This window comes from Oncorhynchus mykiss, chromosome 12 (genome assembly GCF_057628025.1).
Source record: "Oncorhynchus mykiss isolate SJ-2025 chromosome 12, ASM5762802v1, whole genome shotgun sequence".
Lineage (NCBI taxonomy): Eukaryota > Metazoa > Chordata > Actinopteri > Salmoniformes > Salmonidae > Oncorhynchus > Oncorhynchus mykiss.
Window position 1 is genome coordinate 82,849,314 of NC_143033.1, and position 26,718 is coordinate 82,876,031.

Consider the following 26,718-nt stretch of genomic DNA (forward strand, 5'->3'; position numbering starts at 1 on the left):
GACGAATCTAGTTTATGCCGCATTCAAAGCAACTGGGAACTCGGAAAATACGAGGTCAAATCAAGACGTCAGTGATCTTCAGGTCGGAGCTCAAAAAAGCGGCCCGAGTTCAAATTCAGAGTTGGATGACCGTTTCCCAGTCGTAATTCGTTTTTTTATTTTTATAAATTGCAAGTTATTTTGAACGCACGGAAGTCAGAGATTTACGAGTTCCCAGTTGTTTTGAATGCGGCAGTTGCATATCTCTCCATTTAATACAGGCTTTTGACGTCAACTACAGTCATCGAATATTAAAAATATGATTACAATAATCACATGTATCCACCAATGCAAAGAAAATAGGCCGCTAGACATCCCACATTGCCGCTTTATGGACATCGACTCAATCGTTAGGGCGGAAAAACCTGTATATCTTGTTAGTATATCCAGAATCTTTGATATGATTCACGGTGGCGTTCCGAATTTTTTCGTCTCGTGACCTAGTAAATACTAGATAAAGTCATAAACCCCTAAAATTGTTATTTTAAAAATGTTACTTGAATCTTAACCACAATGCTAACCATGTAACTTTAAATTAAGACCAAAAACACATATTTTGTTTTCATACATTTTTACGATATATTCATTACGACAATTCTGTTGCAAAACATTTCTTTAACGGAAGCAAACGGAACGAAACGGGGGAGGGACCTACCTTGATTTGTCCAATAGAAACTCTCGTTTTGCAACTGTTTGGCTAATGATTACACCCCTGTTGTGCACACAGTCATTGAATGTGCATGAGATAGAAGAATGCACATATAAAGTTTATTGGCGGAGGATGTTTATTTTCTGCCCGAGTTATTTATTATTGCCATTCGTTGTCTTGTTGGCTTGAAATTGAGCTTTCTGGTTTAATTACCCTGAAAAAGATTCACTGAACGCAGGTGCGTGTTGTTTACATCTTACTTTGACTTTGCAAGTGCTTGAAAACAATGTCTAGAGATGATAAACGGAACTAGATGACCAGTTCAACGTTCATACTAAATCTAGTTACAGTGCACATTATGGTACTAGCTACAGTAACGTTAACGTTAGACAGGGGAATGTGTCTAGACAGTGCTAGCTACTTACTGCTGTAGCTCAGTTAGGGCATGTTGTTTAGCTAGCTATCGTTAGGTAACTAACGTTAGCTAGCGTAGTTAACGTTATCTAGTGAGTGCAATACATTTATGCCACATAGCAGCAGATATAAGGGCCTTAGCCAACTACTCAAGACTGCATCACTAGTGTGATGGCATGGAATAGTTATCAGTGCTAGCTAGCTATCTGCTTTCTCACAAGGTGTTCTGCATTTTTCCTGACGGCTGTCAGGAAGCTACAGTCAACTAGATTTGTATAAAAGCGGTATCTATGAAAGTGAAACATTATGTGATTGGTAGGACACAGTTTTGTGAATAATTTGATTTAGGATTTGCCATTACTGTATCTCCCAGGTTGTGATCTCCAGTATTGTTGCCCATTATGGCAGGAGGCATCACCGAGACCGGGGAGCTCTACTCCCCGTATGTGAGTATCACTATTAGACCCTGCAGTGTTATGCTCATTCTCCTAACTGTTTCATGTCAGGTATTTGGTGTGCATTACTTTTTATTTTACAATATTTTTGTAAAATGTCACTCCAAAAGAATGTCACTCCATATACGATCTTATACATACGAACAACAACTTCCAGACACACACTAAAAACGACTACATCTCATCTGCCCAGACCCGCATGCTCACACCCCCATCCTTAGTGCCTGTGTTATTGTTTGCCATAGTGCCTGTATTATTGTTTGCCACTTGGCCTGAAATTGTATCAATTTGTTTTTCTCTGTTGCCCATGCCTTTTCAATATTGACATAAATAATTAGATTTAAAAAAAAAAAAAGTGTTGATTTGATTTCCAAGTCTTCAGAGAACGTTTTTTTGAAGCTGAGTGATGAGAAGAGAATTGTCCAGCCCATTGGGTGTCTCACTACATCCCCCTATGTCATGTCTTGAAATATGCAGACAGAAGGATAAAAATAAAGTTTACATTGTCATACTTATGACAATCAACTTTCTAGCTCCGCCCACAACTTCCAGACTTTATATAATTCCCAGAAAGCATGGATTATTGAGTCATTATTAGTTTTACACTTAAGACATGACTCTGCCATTGTGCTGTAGAATTTGTGAATTTAGTCTTGTGTATATAATACACTGCTCAAAAAAACAAAGGGAACACTTAAACAACACAATGTAACTCCAAGTCAATCACACTTCTCTGAAATCAAACTGTCCACTTAGGAAGCAACACTGATTGACAATAGATTTCACATGCTGTTGTGCAAATGGGATAGACAACAGGTGGAAATTATAGGCAATTAGCAAGACACCCCCAATAAAGGAGTGGTTCTGCAGGTGGTGACCACAGACCACTTCTCAGTTCCTATGCTTCCTGGCTGATGTTTTGGTCACTTTTAAATGCTGGCAGGATGTTTGGCATTTGCCAGAGAACACCAAGATTGGCAAATTCGCCACTGGCGCCCTGTGCTCTTCACAGATGAAAGCAGGTTCACACTGAGCACATGTGACAGAGTCTGGAGATGCCGTGGAGAACGTTCTGCTGCCTGCAACATCCTCCAGCATGACCGGTTTGGCGGTGGGTCAGTCATGGTGTGGGGTGGCATTTCTTTGGGGGGCAGCCCTCCATGTGCTCGCCAGAGGTAGCCTGACTGCCATTAGGTACCGAGATGAGATCCTCAGACCCCTTGTGAGACCATATGCTGGTGCGGTTGGCCCTGGGTTCCTCCTAATGCAAGACCATGCTAGACCTCATGTGGCTGGAGTGTGTCAGCAGTTCCTGCAAGAGGAAGGCGTCGATGCTATGGACTGGCCCGCCCGTTCCCCAGACCTGAATCCAATTGAGCACATCTGGGACATCATGTCTCGCTCGGATGCTTTAGTCCAGATCTGGGAGGAGATCCCTCAGGAGACCATCCGCCACCTCATCAGGAGCATGCCCAGGCGTTGTAGGGAGGTCATACAGGCACGTGGAGGCCACACACACTACTGAGCCTAATTTTGACTTGTTTTAAGGACATTACATCAAAGTTGGATCAGCCTGTAGTGTGGTTTTCCACTTTAACTTTGAGTGTGACTCCAAATCCAGACCTCCATGGGTTGATACATTTGATTTCCATTGATAATTTGTGTGATTTTGTTGTCAGCACATTCAACTATGTAAAGAAAAAAGTATTTAAAAAGAATATTTCATTCATTCAGATCTAGGATGTGTTATTTTAGTGTTCCCTTTATTTTTTTGAGCAGTGTATATTCTATATATTAGTTTATACAGGATTAAGTGTAAATGTTAGTTAATTGTAATGTCGTTAGTTATACTCCAACTTTCCCTCCATCTTGTTCCAACATCAGTTATTTTTTTTACATCTTTGTTCCAATAGTTTTTTTCCCGAAGAGATTGTCAGTTGGATGTGGTCTATGCCAGGTTTTTATATCTTCCCTATCATATGAACATCATTTTCTTACTCAAATAAGATTCCCTCAAGGTTGCTCTGATGTCAAAGATTTCAAATCAACATTTTGTGATGTGTAACTTTTAAGTGTGCTGTAAATTCCGAAGAGAGGTTGACAAATGTATAATGGATAGCAAATGCTGAAAAATGATCTAGGCTAAATTAGTTCAAGTTACCTGCATGAATTTAAAGTCCACACAATATGTGAAAATTATTTAAAATAGTGATGTGCACCTACTCTCGAATAGATTACATTTTGATCCCTAAAATGTTAATGAATTCTGCCGCTTGTACAATCGGACCCATAGCACTTTCAGATTACGCCTCTGTCCGCCCCCGCTTTGACCTCTGTAAAAACATCCCGAGATCAAAGAGCTGGAAATTCAACACCTCCATGTTATCAAATGAAGCATTCCATACATTGGTCACTACATGGATAGACAACTACACACAAGACAAAGACTCTCCTGTTTCTCCGGCCAAATGTGAGACGCTGCCGAAGCCACCCTAAGAGGTCATCTGATTGTATATGATTCCTCAGAGAAAAAACAATGGAAGTACACAGGTTAGAGCTTGAGACGTAACTGGAAGTACACAAACAATCTCCAGACAGCGCCTCCTGGATTCAACTTAAAGCAGCTAAAGCAAAACTAAACTTGGACTATACTCTGAGAGAAATTGCATACTAGAGGTCGACCGATTAATTAGGGCCGATTTCAAGTTTTCATAATTATCAGAAATCTGTATTTTTGGACACCGATTTTGCCAATTGTTTTTATTTTTTATTTGTACATTTATTTAAATTTTTTTACACCTTTATTTAATCTTTATTTAACTAGGCAAGTCAGTTAAGAATACATTCTTATTTTCAATGACCGCCTAGGAACGGTGGGTTAACTGCCTCGTTCAGGGGCAGAAGGACAGAGTTTCACCTTGTCAGCTCGGGGGATCCAATCTTGCAACCTTACAGTAAACTAGTCCAACGCTATAACCACCTGCCTCTCGTTGCACTCCACAAGGAGACTGCCTGTTACGCGAATGCAGTAAGCCAAGGTAAGTTGCTAGCTAACATTAAACTTATCTTATAAAAAACAATCAATCAATCATAATCACTAGTTAACTACACATGGTTGACATTACTAGTTTATCTAGCGTGTCCTGTGTTGCATATAATCTGACTGAGCATAGAAGCATACAAGTATACAAGCATTCATTCAAACAGCACTTTTGTGCGTTTTGCCAGCAGTTCTTCGTTGTGCGTCAAGCATTGCGCTGTTTATGACTTCAAGCCTATCAACTCCCGAGATGAGGCTGGTATAACCGATGTGAAATGGCTAGCTAGTTAGCGGGGTGCGCGCTAATAGCGTTTCAAACATCACTCGCTCTGAGACTTGGGAGTGGTTGTTCCCCTTGCTCTGCATGGGTAACGCTGCTTCGAGGGTGGCTGTTGTCATTGTGTTCCTGGTTCGAGCCCAGGGAGGAGCGAGGAGAGGGATGGAAGCTACACTGTTACACTGGCAATACTAAAGGGCCTATAAGAACATCCAATAGTCAAAGGTTAATGAAATACAAATGGTATAGAGGGAAATAGTCCTATAATTCCTATAGTAACTACAACCTAAAACTTCTTACCTGGGAATATTGAAGACTCATGTTAAAAGGAACCACCAGCTTTCATATGTTCTCATGTTCTGAGCAAGGAACTTAAACTTTAGCTTTCTTACATAGCACATATTGCACTTTTACTTTCTTCTCCAACACTTTGTTTTTGCATTATTTAAACCAAATTGAACATGTTTCATTATTTATTTGAGGCTAAATTGATTTTATTGATGTATTATATTAAGTTAGAATAAGTGTTCATTCAGTATTGTTATAATTGTCATTATTACAAATGAATTTAAAAAAAAATCATCAGCCGATTAATTGGTATCTGCTTTTTTTTTATAGGTCCTCCAATAATCGGTATCGGCGTTGAAAAATCATAATCGGTCGACCTCTATTGCATACCAATTAAAAAAGATCATTCAATCATGGCCATCCGAACAGAAGATGACGGAGGTCACATATGATCCAAATAAGATACATTTAACTTTTCATAATTTTTACTGCAAATTTATATGCTTCTGAAAGAGCACATACAGATGCAGAACTCCATTCCTTCCTAGAGGGAATCTCGCTACCAAAACTATCAGAGACCAACCAAGAAGATCTCAACTCCCCTTTCGCTCCCGAGGAGGTCTTAGCGGCAATTATCTCCATGCCACCTAACAAATCCCCAGGCCCAAACAGATTTCCCAGAGTTCCACAAAGCTTTTTGGCCACTACAAAATAATTACCATACTGCTCGACGAGACTAAACACTCTTCTTCCCAAAATAATAAAAGTGTACCAAAATTGATTTATTAGAGACAGGTACTCTTCTGATAACATTCTGCATTTTTTTGATATTATAGATCAAGGAAACGCACGGAAGATCCTTGTTCTGCTGGATTCACTGGATGCTGAGAAAGCATCCAGTGGGTTCTCGAGTGGCACAGCGGTCTAAGGCACTGCATCTAAGTGCTAGAAGCACCACTACAGACCCTGGTTAGATTCCATTGTAAATTAGAATTTGTTCTTAACTGACTTGCCTAGTTAAAGAAAAGGTCAAATAAAAATAAAATAAAAAAACGTTTTACAGGATGGAGTGAAGCTTTCTGTTTTCAGTCTTAGAAAAGTTCAATATGGGCCCAAACTTTATCAAATGGATTAAGTCCCTATATTCTCATCCAAATGCCATGGTGTCTACTAATGGTCTAAACTCTGAGAGATTCTCTTTGGGATATGGCACAAGACAATGATGCTCGCTGTTTTCCCTTCTCTCTAAGCGGATGATATCTTACGCTACATATCCAACCCTGAGAAATTCCTCCCTTCCGTTTCAGACAATTTCTCAGTACGGCAAGTTTTCAGGATATAAGATCAATTTGAATAAATCCATTGTTTGCCCTCTCAATCTTACCAGCTCTATGAAGACACTCAGCCCATTACAATGGAAGACACAGGTGTTCAATACCTTGGAATCTTTGTAACACCAGATCTGAATTGCCTTTTCAACTACCACTCCTGGATCGAATCAAGAATGACCTCCGAACCTTGATCTCCCTCCCAATTAGCTTAGTCAGAAGAATTAATGTTATCCATATCAACATACTCCGTGGATTGAACTCTTTATTTCAGATGCTTCCATGCTATCTGCTAGTTTCATTTTCTGAAACAACCAACCAACGCATCACTATTGTTCAAAAGTTTGAAAGACGAGCACTTTTTTGTCCATTAAAATAACATGAAATTGATCAGAAATACCTTGTAGACATTGTTAATGTTGTAAATAACTACTGTAGCTGGAAATGGCAGATTTTTAGTGGAATATCTACATAGGCGTACAGAGGCCCATTTATCAGCAACAATCATTACTGTGTTCCAATGGCACGTTGTTAGCTAATCCAAGTTATAATTTTAAAGGCTAGTTAATCATTAGAAAACCATACTCAACTAGTCAAAAGAAGACCAGTTTTATTTGTTCTTTAAATCAGGACAACGGTTTTCAGCTGTGCTAACATAATGTTAGCACAGCTGAAAACCGCTGTCCTGATTTAAAGAACAAATAAAACTGGTCTTCTTTTGACTAGTTGAGTATCTGGAGCATCAGCATTTGTGTGTTTGATTCAATCTCAAAATGGCTCTAACCAGAATATAAAGAGGAGGGTGAGGCCCCGGTGCACAACTGAGCAAGCGGACAAGTACATTAGTGTGTCTAGTTTGAGAAACAGACGCCTCACAAGTCCTCAACTGGCAGCTTTATTAAATGGTACCAACAAAACACCAGTCTCAACGTCAACAGTGAAGAGGCGACTCCGGGATGCTGGCCTTCTAGGCAGAAAAAAACAGGTGCAGAGTAGATGTGCAGGAGACTTATGGCTTCGGGGTAGAAGCTGTTTAGAAGCCTCTTGGACCTAGACTTGGCACTCCGGTACCACTTGCTGTTCGGGAGCAGAGAAAACAGTCTATGACTAGGGTGGCTGGAGTCTTTGACAATTTTTAGGGCCTTCCTCTGACACCACCTGGTATAGAGGTCCTAGATAGCAGGAAGCTTGGCCCCAGTGATGTACTGGGCCGTGAGCACTACCATCTGTAGTGCCTTGCAGTCGGAGGCTGAGCAGTTGCCATACCAGGCAGTGATGCAACCAGTCAGGATGCTCTCAATGGTGCAGCTGTAGAACTTTTTGAGGTTCTGAGGACTCGTGCCAAATCTTTTCAGTCTCCTGAGGGTAGTGGTTTTGTCATGCCCTCTTCACGACTGTCTTGGTGTGCTTGGACCATGTTAGTTTGTTGGTGATGTGGATGCAAGGAACTTGAAGCTCTCAACCTGCTCCACTACAGCCCCGTTGATGAGAAGGTTGGTGTGCTCGGTCCTCCTTTTCCTGTAGTCCACAATCATCTCCTTTGTCTTGATCACATTGAGGGAGAGGTTGTTGTCCTTACGTTACACGGTCAGGTCTCTGACCTCCTCCCTATAGGCTGTCTCATCTTTGTCGGTGATCAGGCCTACCACTGGTGTGTCATCGGCAACTTAATGATGGAGTCGTGCCTGGCTGTGCAGTCATGAGTGAACAGGGACAGGAGGGGACTGAGCACGCACCCCTGAGGGGCCCCCGTGTTGAGGATCAGCATGGCGGATGTGTTGTTACCTAATTTTACCACCTATGGGCGGCCCGTCAGGAAGTCCAGGATCCAGTTGCAGAGGGTGGTGTTTAGTCCCAGGGTCCTTAACTTCGTGATGAGCTTTGAGGGCACTATGGTGTTGAACGCTGAGCTGTAGTCAATGAATAGCATTCTCACATAAGTGTTCCTTTTGTCCAGGGCACAGGGACTATGGTAGTCTGCTTGAAACATGTTGGTATTACAGACTCAGACAGGGAGAGGTTGAAAATGTCAGTGAAGACACTTGTCAGCGCATGCTCGGAGTACACATCCTGGTAATCCGTATGGCCCTGCGGCCTTGTGAATGTTGACCTTTTTAAAGGTCTTTCTCGCATCGGCTGTGAAGAGCGTGATCACACAGTCGTCCGGAACAGCTGATGCTCTCATGCATATTTCAGTTACTTGCCTCGAAGTGCGCATGGAAGTAATTTAGCTCGTTTGGTAGGTTCATGTCACTGGGCAGCTCGGCTGTGCTTCACATTTTAGTCTGTAATAGTTTGCAAGCCCAGCCACATCTGATAAGCGTCGGAGCCGGTGTAGTACGATTTGATCTTAGTCCTGTATTGATGCTTTGCCTGTTTGATGGTTCGTCGGGGGGCATAGTGGGATTTCTTATAAGCTTCCAGGTTAGAGTCCCGCTCCTTGAAAGCAGAAGCTCTTACCCGTAGCTCAGTGCGGATGTTGCCTGTAGTAATCCATGGCTTCTGGTTGGGGTATGTACGTACAGTCACTGTGGGGACGATGTCATCGATACACTTATTGATAAAGCCAGTGACTGATGTGGTGTACTCCTCAATCTCATCGGAAGAATCCCAAAACATATTCCAGTCTGTGCTAGCAAAACAGTCCTGTAGTTTAGCATGTACTTCATCTGACCACTTTTTTATAGACTGAGTCACTGGTGCTTCCTGCTTTTATTTTTGCTTGTAAGCAGGAATCAGGAGGATAGAATTATGGTCAGATTTGCCAAATGAAGGGCAAGGGAGAGCTTTGTACGTGTATCTGTGTGTGGATTAAAGGTGGCCTAGAGTTTTTCTTCTCTCTGGTTTCACATTTAACATGCTGGTAGAAATTAAGTAAAGCTGATTTAAGTTTATCTGCATTCATTTCACCGGCTACTAGGAGTGCCACCTCTGGGTGAGCATTTTCCTGTTTGCTTATTGCGGTATACAGCTCATTGAGTGCTGTCTTAGTGCCAGCATCGGTCTGTGGTGGTATGTAGACAGCTACAAAAAAATACAGATAGTGTGGTCTACAGCTTATCATGAGATACTCTACCTCAGGCAATCAAAACCTAGAGACTTCCTTAGATATCGTGCTCCAGCTTTTGTTTACAAATATACATAGACTGTCACCCCTTGTCTTACCAGAGGCTTCTGTTCTATCCTGACGATACAGTGTATAACCCACCAGCTGAATGTTATTCATGTCGTCGTTTGTCCACGACTCGGTGAAACATAAGATATTCATTTTTAATGTCCCGTTAGTAGGATATACGTGCTTTTAGTTCATCCAACTAATTATCCAGCAATTGTATGTTGGCCAATAGGAGGCAGATTAGCCACTATTCGGCAGATCCTCACAAGGCACCCCGATCTCCTTCCGTGATACCTCTTCCGTCTCTTTCTCTTGCAAATGACGGGGATGAGGGCCTGTTCGGGTGTCTGTAGTAAATCCCTCTCGTCCGACTCATTAAAGAAAAATTAGTCATCCAATTCAAGGTGAGTAATCACTGTTCTGATGTCCAGAAGCTCTTTTTTGATCATACGAGACAGTAGCAGCAACATTATGTACAATTGTACTACTGGTCTGCCCAAATCAGCAACATGTTAACATGGATCACAAACAGACAAGACTCAATGTGGATTCAGATAGAGGCCCAATCCTGTGGTTAATTTCCCCTAAGCTCAATTATATTCATTAATGACTTTAGTGATGTGGGGAACATACCCAAAACCTTTGATTTACAATACCTTGGCATTTCCTCTCAGATATGCTCTCACTTGCCTATAGTAAACAACCCAGACTCGCCAAAAGCCCAGAGTGATGCCAACTTTCATCTTTGGCATACTCTCAGGATCAGGACCTATTCAGACCTGTTTTATCAGAACGCAACTACACTGAAATCCTTTCAAGAGCTCTGCAGGGAATTCGATGTGCACATGTTTTGTTGTTGATATCTTCAAATTAGACACTTCATTTCCTCATTCACTTCCAAGGGGAGGTTTAGAGCTCTTCTCAATTGAGACCCTTCTTGCTACAGCACAATCCATCAAAGGCAAAATCTCAAATATCTAAAAATTCCTATACAAGAGTGTGGGTTCCTCCTTACTCTTAAAATAATCTGGGAAAATGACCTTTGTCTGATTATCAGAGATGTGTTGTGAGCGGAGGTTTGCGACAGGATATGCTGCTCCTCTACTAATACAAAAATGAAAGTATATAATTACACATTTTTGTTCAAATTGTATTACACCCCAGTGAGACTCCATAGAATGAGTACAGACAGTTTTCCTTATTGTAAAATATGTACCTCTGAAAGTAGAACTTATATGCATGTATTTTGGAGTTGTAGAGAGATCTGGTCATCTATACATGTACAGTTTGATATGACCTCGTGTCTCTGTCTTCTTAATGTTCAGCAGGACTTTGTTCTTGATCCAGACAGAGAGAATTTGTTTAAGACTATCACATACTTTGCTATAAAATGTGTTCTCCTGCTGGGGGATTCTAATTCCTCCACCTGCATTTTAAAATGTGGCCTGACCAGATTGTTGACTTTCTTCCTCTTGAAAAGCTCACTTACGACCTCCGCAAGAGACATCCCAGGTATGATAAACTCTGGTCTCCACTACTCAACTACATTTCAAACTGGACAGAGTGAATGGGGTGATTTAAGGAAATGTGTGTGTGGAAATACAGGAAGTGTAAGTTGCTCTAAAGCTAATTCTTTACTTGTTGTCTCCGTGAAAGGTGGACATGTCTAACACGATTACTGATAGTGCTGCTGCAAATTTGTTTGTTTGTTATTTTATTTTATTCTATCATTTGTCTGCCACATCTGTGAATATGGAATGTGTTTTGTTTGTTGATTTGAAAAACAAGAACTTAATACATCTTTAAATGATACAATTGTGATGTAGAGCAGAAATGTTGCGGGGAGCACGTGCGGTGGTTACTCATCTAGTCAGGACACTGAAAAGAGGAAGAAGGAATGCTTAGGCACTGAAAAAGGCTACCACTGATGAACTTTGATGACCCAAACCATAAATTCTGTTTAGAAAGCATTATTTTGAGGCCTGTCTAGGTATGTCACAAGTTTCTGCAGGGACTGATATCAGCATGGCTGTGTCTGCTTAAGCTGTTTTAAGGCTAGTTGTCTTGTGGTTAAAGTGCCCTTTCTAGATGAAATATTAACGGACTGAAGGAAATGGATAGGGATAAGGGCTTTTTAGTGATCTGACCTTCTGTTCACTGGTCTACCTATATGTCACGGTGTCAGCCCTACGTCTTTACTGCTAGATGGGACTGTAATAGTCCACAGCTGAGGACAGTGTTTGAATAAGATCAAGATAATGTCTTCAGTTGACCAGTGCGTTGCAACTTGGCAATGTGAGGTCAACATGTTTTTCTTTACACCGGTGCTAAACTGTCGCATGATTTCCAGGGTTCAAACTTCACTCCCTTGACCAGAGTGTGGTGTTACGTTAAGTGAAGGGAGGATAATGTCCAGTAAACAGGAGCGTCCAGATGTACTGGCCTCTTGTGGACCCCCAAGACAACGACACCCTCTAATATTCTGTGTCTTTGCAGGTGGGCTTGGTGTACATGTTTAATCTGATCGTGGGCACGGGGGCACTGACGATGCCCAAGGCCTTTGCCCAAGCAGGTTGGGCGGTCAGCCTAGCGCTCATCTCCTTCCTGGCGTTTATGAGGCGAGTTCCTCGTAGGCTCACTGCCTTTCCATTCATTTCCACAACTGTTGCCTTACATCCACTTCCCCAGCTCTCACTTTAGTTTAAGCACACCATAGCACAAGAGGAAATTACCATATTTAATCCTTATCTTCCACACCTAAGGTCCTCCCAGCCTCCTAAGTGGAGAGTTATTGCCCTCCCTATCAAATGGGATTCCACTGATGAGGCGTGTCAGTAATCTAGCAGGGAACAACCAGAGCAGGAGGAGTTGCAGATGAGTTGATGCAGCGTGTCAGTCAGCAGGAGGAAGTTGATGATGCAGGATGTGTTTCATTAGGGTAGTATATGAGGAAAAAGGGGAGACAGTGGACACACAGAGATGCAGATCAGAGGCCAGTACTTTAGCTTTGTGATGTGGATTTAAACATACACTGTGCCTTTTAACAGTTTCATCTTTTTATATTGCTTTGTTTTTAGATAGGATCTCTAGATCTCAACTATTTTGTCACCAAGGATAGTGTGCAGTTAGGCAAGGTCACAGACTACAACAAATACAACACAATGATATTCTATGACAGTTGTTGACAATGGGTCATAAAATTCAACGTTTGTATACATTTTTTATTCTCGGTACATAATATGACTCTTCAGGGCTAGTTTTTGTCATCTGAATATATTTTTCTGAACCCACTGTTTAATTTTCATCAGTTACATGACCACTACGTTTGTGATCGAGGCCATGGCAGCGGCCAACGCTCAGCTGCGCTGGAAGAGGAGGGAGCAGGAAGAGGTGAGTTAGCACATATAAATAACCAACGGGTGGAAGTAATGAAGAAAGAGTGATAGTTGACACTCATACATACTGTCTTTTCCAGTGATCCCTACTCATCAAGTGAAGGCCCAGATTCGCTAGTTCACTACCCCTTAAACCTCAACACCTTTACGGGAAGAATAACCTCAAGGCGCTCAATAGACCATTAAAGAATAATATGGGGAATGGAGCGCTTGCCACTCCCACAAATGTGTGATTAAACAAGCCTTGTAGTGTCCTCTACTGACTCACTGGGGGGGCAGTTTAGTTTTTAATCATTGTTACTTTAGTCATTTTAAATAGTAAGGGAAAGTAATCTCGTGCAGAGATTGATGGAGCTGGTGGAGTTCATTTTCTTTTTTTTACAGAAAAGCAGCAAGTCATTTTGCCTAATGCCCAAGGTTTCCGCTGGAGGAGTTATGAGCGTAAGGACAATGGGTCTGGCTTTGACAGAGCCCCAAACCCCATGGCCTTGATTCATGGATCACTTAGTCTTCCTCCAACATTTCCTCCCACATAATGGGAAGAAGGGAGGCACAGAGTGGGAATGTTTACCCTTGAACATTCTTTATTTCTTTCTGCTCGAATGAAGCACATAAAAAAAAATGAAGCTGTTCCTTTAAAGTGATATACTGGCCGACATTTTCTGAGAAAGTCCCATAAAAGTGTATTAGTTTGAATTTGGGGGGGGGGACTGACTCTGCATCTCTCGGATGTGATGGAGAAATAGGATAGATCTGCTCTTTTGACTCAGCCAAGGACACATCTGTCACTTTGATGTTAGATGCTTTGTTTCTGTTGCTGGCATATTCTCTTCCAGTGAGCCACCCACTTCTTAGTCTCTCCCACACCCTGCCCAACCAGCTGTAGCTGCTCTTTTTAATTCAACTGATAATGACATCCTCAATGTCGATTGTAATTGAGCATTAATTAATATGAATCTGTAGTGAATTTGGTAGATGAAGAGTTATGGGAGGGCTCCCTCATCCTCCCCAGCATATCCCAGCTGTTCCAGACAATTTCCAGATGCTGCTCCCCTCCATGTTACATGTCCAGCGAATAAAACACAGTGTTAATAGGTTGTAAACTGACTGTTGTTGGCACTGAGCATTAGGACTTGTAGATTAGGAGTGAAGTCAGTGTTGGGTGGAGGCCGGCTGGTTATCCTCTTTCCATCACCCTCATCTTCAGGTCCAAGACAACGACTCCATTTCTGATTATTCGGATGATGATGTCCGGGGACGATCAGAGCCAGAGACGAGGCCCATTTTGTCAGTCCGTGAGTATAGTGTTCCCCTCATCCCTCCTGAAGACTAGACACACTGCTAAGGTCGTGTTAAGAATGTGTTGAAAATAAGGTACACTACATGGTCAAAAGTATGTGGACATCTGCTCATCGAACATCTCATTCCAAAATCATGGGCATTAATATGGGTTTGGTCCCCCCTTTGCTGCTATAATACCCTCCACTCTTTTGGGAAGGCTTTACACTAGATGTTGGAACATTGTTACAGGGACTTGCTTCCATTCAGCCATGAGCATTAGTGAGGTCGGGCACGGATGTTGGGAGATTAGGCCTGACTCAGTCATTCCAATTAATCTCAAAGTTGTTTGATGGGGTTGAGGTCAGGGCTCTGTGCAGACCAGTCAAGTTCTTCCACGCCGATCTCGACAAACCATTTCTGTATGGACCTTGCTTTGTGCATTTGGGGGCATTGTCCTGCTGAAACAGGATTGGGCCTTCCCCAAACTGTTGCCGCAAAGTTGGAAGCACAGAATCGTCTAGAATTTTATTGTATGCTGTAGCGTTAATATTTCCCTTCACTGGAACTAAGGGGCCTAGACTACTGAACCATGAAAAACATCCCCAGACCATTATTTCTCATCCACCAAACTTTACAGTTGGCACTATGCTTTCGGGCAGGTAGCGGTCTCCTGGCATCCGCCAAACCCAGATTTGTCTGTTGGACTGCCAGATGGTGAAGTGTGATTGATTCATCACTCCAGAGAACGCGTTTCCACTGCTCCAGAGTACAATGTCGGCAAGCTTTACACCACTCCAGCCGACGCTTGGCATTGCGCATGGTGATGTTAGGCGTGTATGCGGCTGCTCGACCATGGAAACCCATTTCATGAAGCTCCCAACGAACAGTTCTTGTGCTGACGTTGCTTCCAGAAGCAGTTTGGAACTCCGAAGTGAGTGTTGCCACCAAGGAGGTCCCGTTCTGTGATCTTGTGCGACCTACCACTTCGTGGCTGAGCCATTGTTGCTCCTAGACGTTTCCACTTCACAATAACAGCACTTGCAGTTGACCGGTGCAGCCCTAGAAAGGCAGAAATTTGACAAACTGACATGTTGGAAAGGTGGCATCCTATGACGGCGTCATGTTAAAATGGACACCCTTCAAATGAGTGGATTTGACACAAAGCTCGATTTTAGAAGAGCTCAGTACGAGCCATTCTAGTGCCAATGTTTGTCTATGGCGATTGCATGAATTTGTGCTCAATTTTAGACACCTGTTAGCATGGCTGAAATAGCCAAATCCGCTAATTTGATGGGTGTCCACATACGTCTGGCCATGTAGTGTATATGTGAAAAGTCTTGTGGAGAATTCGGAATTCTCTTTTTTGTCATCCCTCCTTTTGAAGGTCTCAATGCTTAAGCATATGTTGATTATGACATAATCAGATCAATCATAAATTGTATGTATCCTCCATGTCATTGGTTAATGTCAATGTTTTATAGAAGGAAGGAATGACTCGGATTGGAATGACTCACCACTGCGTTCTCATGTCTATGCATTATCACAGAGCGAACAGGAGGAGGACACGTTGATCACTTTGACATTGTGGAGAGGGTAGAGATGGGTCAAATGGCCTCCATGTTCTTCAACAAAGGTAAGAGCCTATCCTCATTCAGTACTTTGAGGGGATATGATGAATCCACACTCTGTTATTGAATGAAGTGCTGCTGATGCCGCTATGTGCAGGGCATGGTAAAACCTGTCCTCCTTGTCTAACAGCTATGGAGGAGTCTTGACAGTTGTGTGGGATAATTTGGGGACAGTTTCTTAACCTTTAAATGGGAATCATTGTTAGATTCCAAATGTGAGGCTGTTAGCTCTCTAATGGGGTGTAATTTTACACTTGAGTGTACAAAACATTAAGAACACCTTCCTAATAGTGAGTTGCAACCCTTTTTGCCCTACAAGGTGTGGAAAGCATTCCACAGGGATACTGGCCCATGTTGACTCCAATGCTTCCCACAGTTGTGTCCAGTTGGCTGGTAGTAGATCTCTACTAGTAGCATCGGTCCATCTCATCCCACAGATGCTGAATTGGATTGAGATCTGGTGACTGGGTAGGCCACTGCAGTAAGCTGAATTCACTGTCATGTTCGTGGAACTATTCCTGGACAATCCTTACCTTGTGCCATTGGGTATTATCCTGATAATAAAAAATACAATTGCAGATGGATACACTGCTGCCATGAAGGGATGCACCTGACTGGCAATAATGTTCAGATATCTTGTGGCATTCAAATGTTCCTCCATTTTTATCAAGGGGCCCAATGTATCCCATGAAAACACACCCCACACCATTATACTACCACAACCACCACCAGCCTGCAGTGTTGACACACAGCATGATGGATGCATGTACTCGTGGTTTTCTCCATTCCCTAGTCCTCCCATCACCAAGAACCGGGGTTCTTCAGATCAGGCAATGTTTTTCCAATTTTCCAGTTTCCATTGTTTTTGCTCCTTAACCCACTGCAATCGCAGTTTCTTGTTTTTTTGCTGAAAGAAGTGGAACTCTGTAAGGTGGTTGGCTGCCATACCCCATTTGTGTCAAGGTACGACTAGTTGTGCATTCTTTTATGGGACTTTGGGCACCAATGTTGTACTGGACTATCAGTTGACTTAACTGTAGCCCGTCTGTTGCGCTGCACAATTTGTCAGCCTCCTTTGTCCTCTTTCACCAATGACCCGTTTTCGACCACTGGCTGGATGTTGTTTGGGTGGTGGATCATTCTTGATTCACACAGGAATCTGTTGAGCGTGAAAAACCCAGCAGCGTTGCAGTTCTTGATACATACCTGCTGCGCCTGGCCCCTACTACCAAACCCCATTCAAAGGCACTTCAATATTTTGTCTTGCCCATTCACCCTCTGAATGGCACGCATACACAATCCATGTCTCAAATGTCTCAAGGCTTAAAAATCCTTCTTTAACCTGTCTCCTCCCCTTCATCTACACTGGTTGAAGTGGATTTACAGGTGACATCAATAAGGGATCATAGCTTTCAACTGGTCAGTCAATGTCAGGGAAACAGCAGGTGTTCCTAATGTTTGGTACTCTCGGTGTATATGGCTAAATGGTTGTATTTCCCAGGCCATCACACTGCTGCTGTTTTAGTCTCCCCAGCTGTGTGTGTGGGGGCCTCCTGCAGGCTGCACCAGCGGCTGTGAACATGTTAAAGCCTCGGCAGCCTGAGTGATGAGCTAATTGAAAGCAGAATCATGTTCACCTTGAACCAGAAACAGAACAACCTTGCTGATTTACATTACTCACCTACGTCAGAGTAGACACTCCTCGGTGTGCTGGGCCCGCTCACTACCCCCTCCCCACCCTCTCCTCCTCTGCTGGCAGGTCGGCCTGTTTCTCAAGTAGTATTAACCAGGTAGGTGACTCAACAGTCTGCAGCATACGTACCTGCAGCGCCAATACTTCAACAGCATCGCTTTTGTCATCTCTGATAAAAATGTCAAACCGTTCTGCTTCACTCTGACAATGTCATCTGGGTGCAGATCTCTTCCTGTGTTGTGATCCGGCTCTGGCCACTAGGTGGTGCACTTGGCACACTCGCACACAAAAGGATTCAGTGACTCACACAAAGCCAGGCAGGCATGCAACATGCTGTTAGAGAAGCAGCGTGTTGTTCCCTTGTGGAACACTCCGGCTGCAGTCTCTTCTTTCTCTCAGCCCTATTAAAGTTGATTTGTTAAAACACTCTTTGGTGATGACCTCTCCCTGTGTGTGTCTGGTGTGGTGTTGTCCTCGGCTGCAGGTAAGGGTGAGGCGCCACGGGGAAGTATTGATCGGTGGCAGAGATAAGAGTCCCCTCTATCTCTCTGTGTGATGTGGGAGTGCTGCCCAGTGACTCTAATCAGAAATGAATTAGATGGGCGCTGGGCCCAGCGCGCATGAGAGAGGAGTGAGAGATGCAGCTCTTTGTCTCAGCTCAATGGCGCTCCAGCATAATGGAAGTCTCGTTTATCTCTCTACCCAGATCTCCGCTGATATGAACTCTTCTTTGTTTTAATTAGTGCTGGGAGGTAATATAAGATTAGTGGTATGTCTGATCAGGGAGTTTTACTGGTGTGGTAAAGCTGTCAGGCATTAAAACCAAATCTCTTGTTTTTTTGTTGAGGGATTGGATAGTGGAGTGTTTTTGAATATGTTGTTGGAGTTAATGGACTGGCTGAGGCCTGCGGTGGGGAAGGGCAGCTCACAGCCAATCAGCTGGCTTCTTGAATCCTTACTACCTCGGTCAGGTTCTGGTTATTGATGGGACTGTTCGACCACACTGGGCACCACTGGCAGCAGAGCAAGCTTGGAATAAGGCCATAGGTATCGGCCCTGCCGGTACTGACAGGAATTTTGATGGGGGCTGGTTTATCAGCGGAGCAGCGAGGAGAGTGCCTGTAGTGTTACTGTAACTTTCCTCATCCACAATTTGCAAGTTGATTAGAAGATGACTTTGGCTAATATCACAAAGGGGGGTGAACAACAGAGGCTGGTCTGTGTGCTCCTGCTCCCATCTCAGCCCACCGTCCCTCTAGGTAGAAAAGGCAGTAGAAGTGATGTATGGGGATATGGATGGTGTGCAAACAGAGGGAGAAAGTACAGGCTCTATACCCTTGACTTATAGAGACCGTGGAGAGGAATACTAATCCAGTCTATTTTATGACAGACCCCAGCTTTAATGAGTACCTAACACTGATGCATACATTTTCTATACTTGAATGACTTTTCTTAAATGTCATACTTGTACGCTATGAGGGGCACTGACAAAAGGAAAATGGGCAGCAGCGCTGCCACTAAGAAGATAAATGGACATGTTTATGTCAGCCATCCCCCCCTCCCACCACCCCAATTACATAAGCCTCAACTAAAATAGTTTTCAAGTCTCTATTGTATATGAACATAAAGGATGCGCTTTCCTTTTCAGAGGGCCTGCTGCTATTACTGCTCAACTCTATGATTACCCCAAGATCCAGATCAATAGCCCAAGTTTTAGCACAGAGAATACATCTCACTCAATAAAAGCCCATTGGGGTTTCAAAATCAAACCTAAGGAAAGTAATTTCTGTTGCATCCAACAAACCGCCTTTAGTTGTCAGGCTCTCACATTCACATTCCTGCCTGATGAAGCTCCACGATAGCAGAGCGGAGCCCAGTACAGCTGTGGCTTCCAGCGTGGTTGGCATTCAACAAAATGGCTGTGGATGTTGGAAGGAAGCAACTTCCTAACATACCTCTTCTAGGATCCACTCCCTCCTCCTCCAGACCCAGCTAGAGAGGCTATCAGAGCCTCTGTCAGTCTGCAACAGTGGGGTGATGGATAGTGACGTGTGTCCGTGCCGCTAGGGGACTGAGTGGAGCTCCTAGGTGAAGAGTCATTTGCAGCAGCAGCGTGTGAGCCTCTAACCGTGGGTAATGGGGAGGTATTAGTGACAGAGCCTGGCAGGGCAGCATCCTCTTGGTCATGCTGGGTCCTCACCTAGCTATCGCTCACTGACAGGGGCAGCCCTGATTCCCCCTATCTGAGGCAAAAGCTCTAACAGGCTTCCTTTCCATAGGGCCAGATGGAGACATGCAGGAATGGTAGAGAGTACTGTACAGTGCTAACCTCTGAAAGTGGGGTTGTCGGAGAGGAGGTGAAAATGGAATGTGTAGAATTGATGCAGAGAGAATCGAGTCCCCCCCCACCAACCTGTGAGATACTTTCATACTGTAATCAGTGTGCAGATCAATACTGATAGGTACAGTATAGTGTAATCACACACACTGGCGTCTTCTTGAGTTATCAGTGTTTATTTTCCCCAGCCTGTGTTTTATGACCTCAGTGCACCACTGCACAATGATGTGATCAGATGGTCCTGGAAGAGAATAAACACAACTTTGCTACCAAAGTGCCCTTTGGTTCCCTCTCCCACAGTACTTTAGCACCACATTGTCCTCAATGGCGGTAAGATGGGTGGTGGTGCTAGCTAGGTAAATGTTTGCGGTCATCGCCCTTTCCCACAGAATTTACCTGCTGTTAGACTCTCCATCTAACTCAAACAGGGCTGCAGAAACTTACTGTAGCAACTGTAATATAGCTTCATATCATAATGCAGTCTACTGTAAGTGTCCATCAATCCCTGCCATAAGACAGGTGATGACTGTTTTACAACTACATGGGCTTATCTGGCTGTTGGACCAGCTAGTCCTCTTCCATATCCCTTTTCTTGTTTACCTCAGCTCGGCTGTGTGATGGGCAGCAGAAGGTTGCCATTCGTCCCTTTACTCTCAGATCAGATGAATCAATTTAGCCCTGTAAAACTATAAACCCCTCACTTTTTATTGATTTTTAATGGACTCCACACTCTAATTTCCCTGTCAGTAATGAATTGGCTGCCAGGACCAGTAGGACACAGGAGCCTCCCACATGAGAACTCCAGTGTATGATGGATGCCTGGCACAACATGGCTATCGGTCTCCCGTTGTTGAAAGCTCTCAATCTCCCCTCGTTGTGCCAGCTTGGATGGGCCAGTAGTGTGTGGGGGATGTAATGAGGAGAATTTTCATCATGAAGTGATTACTTTCTTAATTAGTGTGATTAATATTCTTCCGGAGGATGGGAGAAATGTGCTGCTGCAGTTGTGGCTGCCATCCCGGAGGGAGAAGCAGGGGATTGATGGAGGAGTGGAGGTGTAGAGACGGAGGAGATTGCCTCTGATGGAGACTGCACGTTTAGCGGTTGAAGTTTGACACAAGTTGCATTGACCATGTTTCATAATCAGGCATCTGACGGCTGTTAGGCAGATTCTCTCGGAGTTATGATGAATTGATAACACTAGAAATATATAATGTATGACATTGTATGTATAGCTCCAGGTATAATCTGCTCATGTCTTAACCCTTTGGTTTTGTCTTTCAGTTGGTGTCAACATGTTCTACATCTGCATGGTAGTCTACCTGTATGGAGACCTGGCCATCTATGCTGCTGCTGTGCCCATATCACTAATGGAAGTAGCCTGGTAAGACCAGCCAGCCAGCTTGCTGCTGATTCATTACATTCATGGGTTTCTTATTTGGGGGTATTATTTCAAGCAACTTTATGACTAATGTGGGTGCAGCTGACTTTCCCAAGTACTTGGAGCATTTACTTTTGGCAGGACAAAGCATATCCCTTTCTCTCAGTTCTGTTTTTATCTCTGCACTTTGGCTGTTCCCTGACCTTCTGCCTCAGTAAAACTTTCTGATGAGGGGGCCTTTAGCCTTCCTGACCTCCCACCAGTGCTCTTGGCATTTACTTTTGTTGACTGGCTCCCAGACAGGTTTTTATTACAAGTTTCCTCCACTGGTGGGCTGGGTGACATCACATATTCCATATTGTTCCAGTCTCAGACAGTATGACTTAGCCTGCAGATCTAAGGGAGGCTCTTCTCTAGAGAAACTATTGTTCTGGTGAGACCACCTTAACCTTCAGGATCACAATTCAATTTGGTGTAGCTTTATGACAGAAAGATGATTGACTTTCTCATGGTGTACCAAAAGTACAATTTCAAAAAAGGACCCCCGCTCCAAAAACTATAGCGCTCTCCCATTTTGCCCAAATGACGTTAGATTATCAGTGACTTTTTAAGGGTTCAGTGAGCCCTGGGAGTGCCATATAGGGGTATCTTATGAACATAATGTGGTGAGGATGAGATCCTTAAAAATGTATATAGATACTTCGTTTTCAAAGGTGAAGGTGAGTGAATATATTTCAAGTCAAGATTACAATTGAACCACTTACCACATCAGAGGAAGTTATATTAACAAATCAATCTAGTAGCATAAAAAATATACGTTTGTCCCTCTGACTCAGCGGGGTCGAAAAGCCCCGTGGTAACATTCTTGCCAAAATGTGAGGCGGAACAGACACTTAAAAAGGAATTACTCTATGGCACAGACCGGAGCTCCCCGCTCGACTGGCTCTGCCACTGAGGAGAGCCAGGCGATTGAGATCGTAGAGCAGTATCTCTTTGTAAAGCCTTGCCGCAGCAGACTTCTCGGTGGCAGAGGCAGATTCTAATGATTATGTCCCATAATTGATGCTCAGTCTGCCGCACCTTGTTGGCAGCACTGAAAGGGTTTTGTGATTGCCTCAGAATGACAATGTGTAATTTTCCACCAGGAAGACTGGATCATCACTTTAACTCAGTAAAGTCTTGTGCAGTGATATAACTTTTACTAATACTTTTTTTTTTACTGATAATCTAACCGCTCAGAGGTAGTAGGACCTGGCCTCACTGATAATCTAACCGCTCAGAGGTAGTAGGACCTGGCCTCACTGATAATCTAACCGCTCAGAGGTAGTAGGACCTGGCCTCACTGATAATCTAACCGCTCAGAGGTAGTAGGACCTGGCCTCACTGATAATCTAACCGCTCAGAGGTAGTAGGACCTGGCCTCACTGATAATCTAACCGCTCAGAGGTAGTAGGACCTGGCCTCACTGATAATCTAACCGCTCAGAGGTAGTAGGACCTGGCCTCACTGATAATCTAACCGCTCAGAGGTAGTAGGACCTGGCCTCACTGATAATCTAACCGCTCAGAGGTAGTAGGACCTGGCCTCACTGATAATCTAACCGCTCAGAGGTAGTAGGACCTGGCCTCACTGATAATCTAACCGCTCAGAGGTAGTAGGACCTGGCCTCACTGATAATCTAACCGCTCAGAGGTAGTAGGACCTGGCCTCACTGATAATCTAACCGCTCAGAGGTAGTAGGACCTGGCCTCACTGATAATCTAACCGCTCAGAGGTAGTAGGACCTGGCCTCACTGATAATCTAACCGCTCAGAGGTAGTAGGACCTGGCCTCACTGATAATCGAACCGCTCAGAGGTAGTAGGACCTGGCCTCACTGATAATCTAACCGCTCAGAGGTAGTAGGACCTGGCCTCACTGATAATCGAACCGCTCAGAGGTAGTAGGACCTGGCCTCACTGATAATCGAACCGCTCAGAGGTAGTAGGAACTGGCCTCACTGATAATCTAACCGCTCAGAGGTAGTAGGACCTGGCCTCACTGATAATCTAACCGCTCAGAGGTAGTAGGACCTGGCCTCACTGATAATCTAACCGCTCAGAGGTAGTAGGACCTGGCCTCACTGATAATCTAACCGCTCAGAGGTAGTAGGACCTGGCCTCACTGATAATCTAACCGCTCAGAGGTAGTAGGACCTGGCCTCACTGATAATCTAACCGCTCAGAGGTAGTAGGACCTGGCCTCACTGATAATCTAACCGCTCAGAGGTAGTAGGACCTGGCCTCACTGATAATCTAACCGCTCAGAGGTAGTAGGACCTGGCCTCACTGATAATCTAACCGCTCCGAGGTAGAAGGAACTGACCTCACTGATAATCGAACCGCTCCGAGGTAGTAGGAACTGACAAGTCTGCAAAGTTTTAGTAATTCTGTCATATTTAATATTTTATTATTGTTTCATGTTCTTTTGCAACATTGTAAACTAGTCTTTCCTGTCGTATGTTATTCTTGGACTGACTTGATCTGATCATGAAGGGATCTGTAATGATCACCAGTCTGTCTGTTCTCTCTGTAGTGGTAACCACTCATGCAGCGCTGGCAGTGTGAAATACGACGACACCGACTTGTGCTGGGGGCCTGTCACCAGGAAAGACGCCTACAAGGTGTTTCTGGTGAGTACATACTGCACCCCTGTTTCTCACCCTTGTCCTTCTACCCTCTTCCCAAAGGCCCCTGGAGGACACATGGTGTACCACACCTCTCTCTGTCAGCCCCTGCCATCGTGACTGAGCCCCAATGTGCCAACCCCTGTCTGTGTTAGTGTCAGAGAGCCCCTTCCAGTTCGGTCTCCCTCTCACGCCTCCCATCCCGCAGCCCTGAGCAAGTGTGTGTGCCCTTGAAGTCTTAAGAGAGCAAAACTCCTGCGATTTCCACTTTTGCTTTAACTTTGCCGGCCGACAGTGATAGATGTGCTGATCTCCTCCTGTATTATTTCCCCCCTCCACTGTTCTCCCTCCACCCTCACTCCTCCCTCCACCCTCACTCATTTTCAACAGAACGAGCATACCCAAACAATTCTCCAATAAATGCATTGTTGTTTTTTATCTCGTCTGGATAAGCCTCTTACATCATGTCAACGAATTGAAATTATGCTGATTTATAATCTCCTCTTGTATTTTTTGTTTACCTTGCAGTTTCACAAAGTTTCCTTTTAGGGAAAGAGACATTTCCACCTCTGTGTTAATTAATCTAACTTATTGCTTCTTATTATAGTAGATGTTGAGGAGATGTCTGCTTGGTAATATGTTTTAAGAAATTGACCGTATTTGACACAAAGTCAACTGTTCTCTGGTGTTTCTTGAAGAAGTTGTCTCCTGTTATTAGTTTTGGTCTCTCCTGCGTACAGGCATTTGGACTTCTAGGGGCTTAGTTGTATTTTCTCCCATTTCCATGAAACCTTATTAGATTTCTTCCCATGGTGGACTCGTCCTTAAATAAATAATTGGGCTTTGATAAAACATTCATCAGCTTCTGTTAGCACACAGGGAGTGGAGTGTCTTCCTGCTCCTCAGCCCCCCTTTGTCTTTGACGTTCCTGGGTCAAACGATCTGGGCCCTTAGCCACTGCCCACCACTCCCCATGATCACTTTAAATAATTGATTGACTATTCCTTTTAAGCCCAGCCGCTCTCCATACACCGCTCTGTCCTGCCCAATGGAAATACCTCTCCTCTCCCCCCTACGCTATGCCTGCTTATGCTCTCTGACATGTCTCTGCCCCACCCCAAAGACCAAGGTGCCCTTCGTCCTAATGATGGGTCTATCTAGGCACAATGTCCACAACATCTAGTCTTTGCCATCTGGAGTCATTATGCAGCCCAGTATTTTCCCTTTTCTTTACAACGTCCATATCATTTCACTGGAAGGCTTCAAGCTCCGAACTAAGTGACCTGCTTTATCACCCTACTGCCAGTCTCTTTATGAACTGAGTGAGTCAGAGGGTGCTTTAGTATTGACTCCTATTATAATATGCTTAATCAGACTTTGGAAAACATTGGAACAGTTGTCAGAAAGGCTGACAATACGGCATTGGGAAATGCTTAATTATTTTGTTTTGGTTTAGCTAAAGAATTCAAATGAGCCTATTCATATTATGCCGTCCCATTCTGTGTTTGTGTTTGAAAAGGGCATTACAAAAAGAACCATAATTACAATTCCTAATTACTTTTTTTGTTTTGGTTATGCAATTAGTTTGGCTTAGTTTTGAGGCTCTAAGAGGGTGTTGGCATTAGCAAACACACTGCGTTCAATATGTTAGCATTAGTTGCTGCTCAGTTGTTGTATACCAATGGAATTGCTCAAAGCTGGTCTTTGAACTATGTTCAGGAGGTTCTCTGTATTTCAGTCGTCATTACATTCTATCTGTTAATGGCCCTTCTCTCCTGTCCTCATCAACCACATTTCTCTCCTCACCATCACATCTTCTCAACCTCAAAATCTTGTAGTCTCTCCTGGCAACAGATCGTCAGTTAATCCTCCATTTGTACCTTGACCAGGCATTTGTAGCTCCCAGTTCTATAGGTGTCATTGATAAGGGGCTTTAATCCCTTGAATGGTATTATCCGTTTCCTTAAGGGATTTTACTGTGGTAACTGCTCTGTGTACCATACTTATTCATCTTAAATAATCAATAGTGTGTGTAATGTGTATGTTGTGGTTTTGTGCTAAGCACTAACACAACCTGAACTTCCTCAGTTGGGTGCGTATTTAGTCTGCCTGGGCTGCCGTACTGTGTAGGGCACCGCTGGCTAACACAGGGGGAGTGGGATTGATGTCGGACACATTAGTCCAGCCACAGCGTTATTAGGGTTTAGAAAAGGAAGCAAGGAAAGATTAAAGGGCAGCCCGCATTACAGCATAACGGTGCACAGCTGTAATCCCCGTGTGGGTGGCTGTTTGAGAGAGAAGGAAAGAGAGACTGATAGAGTGAAAGAGAAGAAGAGAGCATGATGTAGAGAACTCAGGCTGTCACAGACAGAAGTAGGGTTGATGGAGTGGTTCCTCCAGGGGGCTTTCTACCCTCTGCACCCTTGTCCATACAGACAGGCTTAAGAGCTTTTTTTCACCTGCCCTGTACTGTGTTGGTCTGAAAGTCACAACCCTGGGCGTTGCGTGTTTCAGACCACCGGCCTCATCATCAGACCAGGTTTTTATAGATGCCACCCACATATCAGTGGTCTGCCTGGCCAGACTGCTCTAATCGTCATCAACTGAGCCACAAGCTAGTCTTATTCTAGATCTCGTTGGTCGATTTGAATGTCCTAGTCCCTTTATCAGAACAAGATACAAGACACATTTCAGTTGAAGGCATTCAGTTTTACAACTGACTAGGTATCCCCC

At 43.8% G+C, this 26,718-nt stretch overlaps 1 protein-coding gene across 1 annotated transcript in view; it reads left to right on the forward strand.

Annotated features, from left to right (window-relative positions):
* Nucleotides 1-656: 656 nt before the first annotated feature.
* LOC110538549 (putative sodium-coupled neutral amino acid transporter 12) overlaps nt 657-26,718 on the forward strand; it is a 77,976-nt gene continuing 51,914 nt past the window's right edge. The window contains exons 1-8 of the mRNA XM_036938635.2: nt 657-926; nt 1,476-1,548; nt 12,102-12,223; nt 12,914-12,995; nt 14,208-14,295; nt 15,828-15,914; nt 21,225-21,324; nt 23,895-23,991. Of these exons, the coding sequence (XP_036794530.1) occupies nt 1,504-1,548; nt 12,102-12,223; nt 12,914-12,995; nt 14,208-14,295; nt 15,828-15,914; nt 21,225-21,324; nt 23,895-23,991 (621 nt within the window). The 5' untranslated portion in view covers nt 657-926; nt 1,476-1,503. The remainder of the gene's footprint in view (nt 927-1,475; nt 1,549-12,101; nt 12,224-12,913; nt 12,996-14,207; nt 14,296-15,827; nt 15,915-21,224; nt 21,325-23,894; nt 23,992-26,718) is intronic.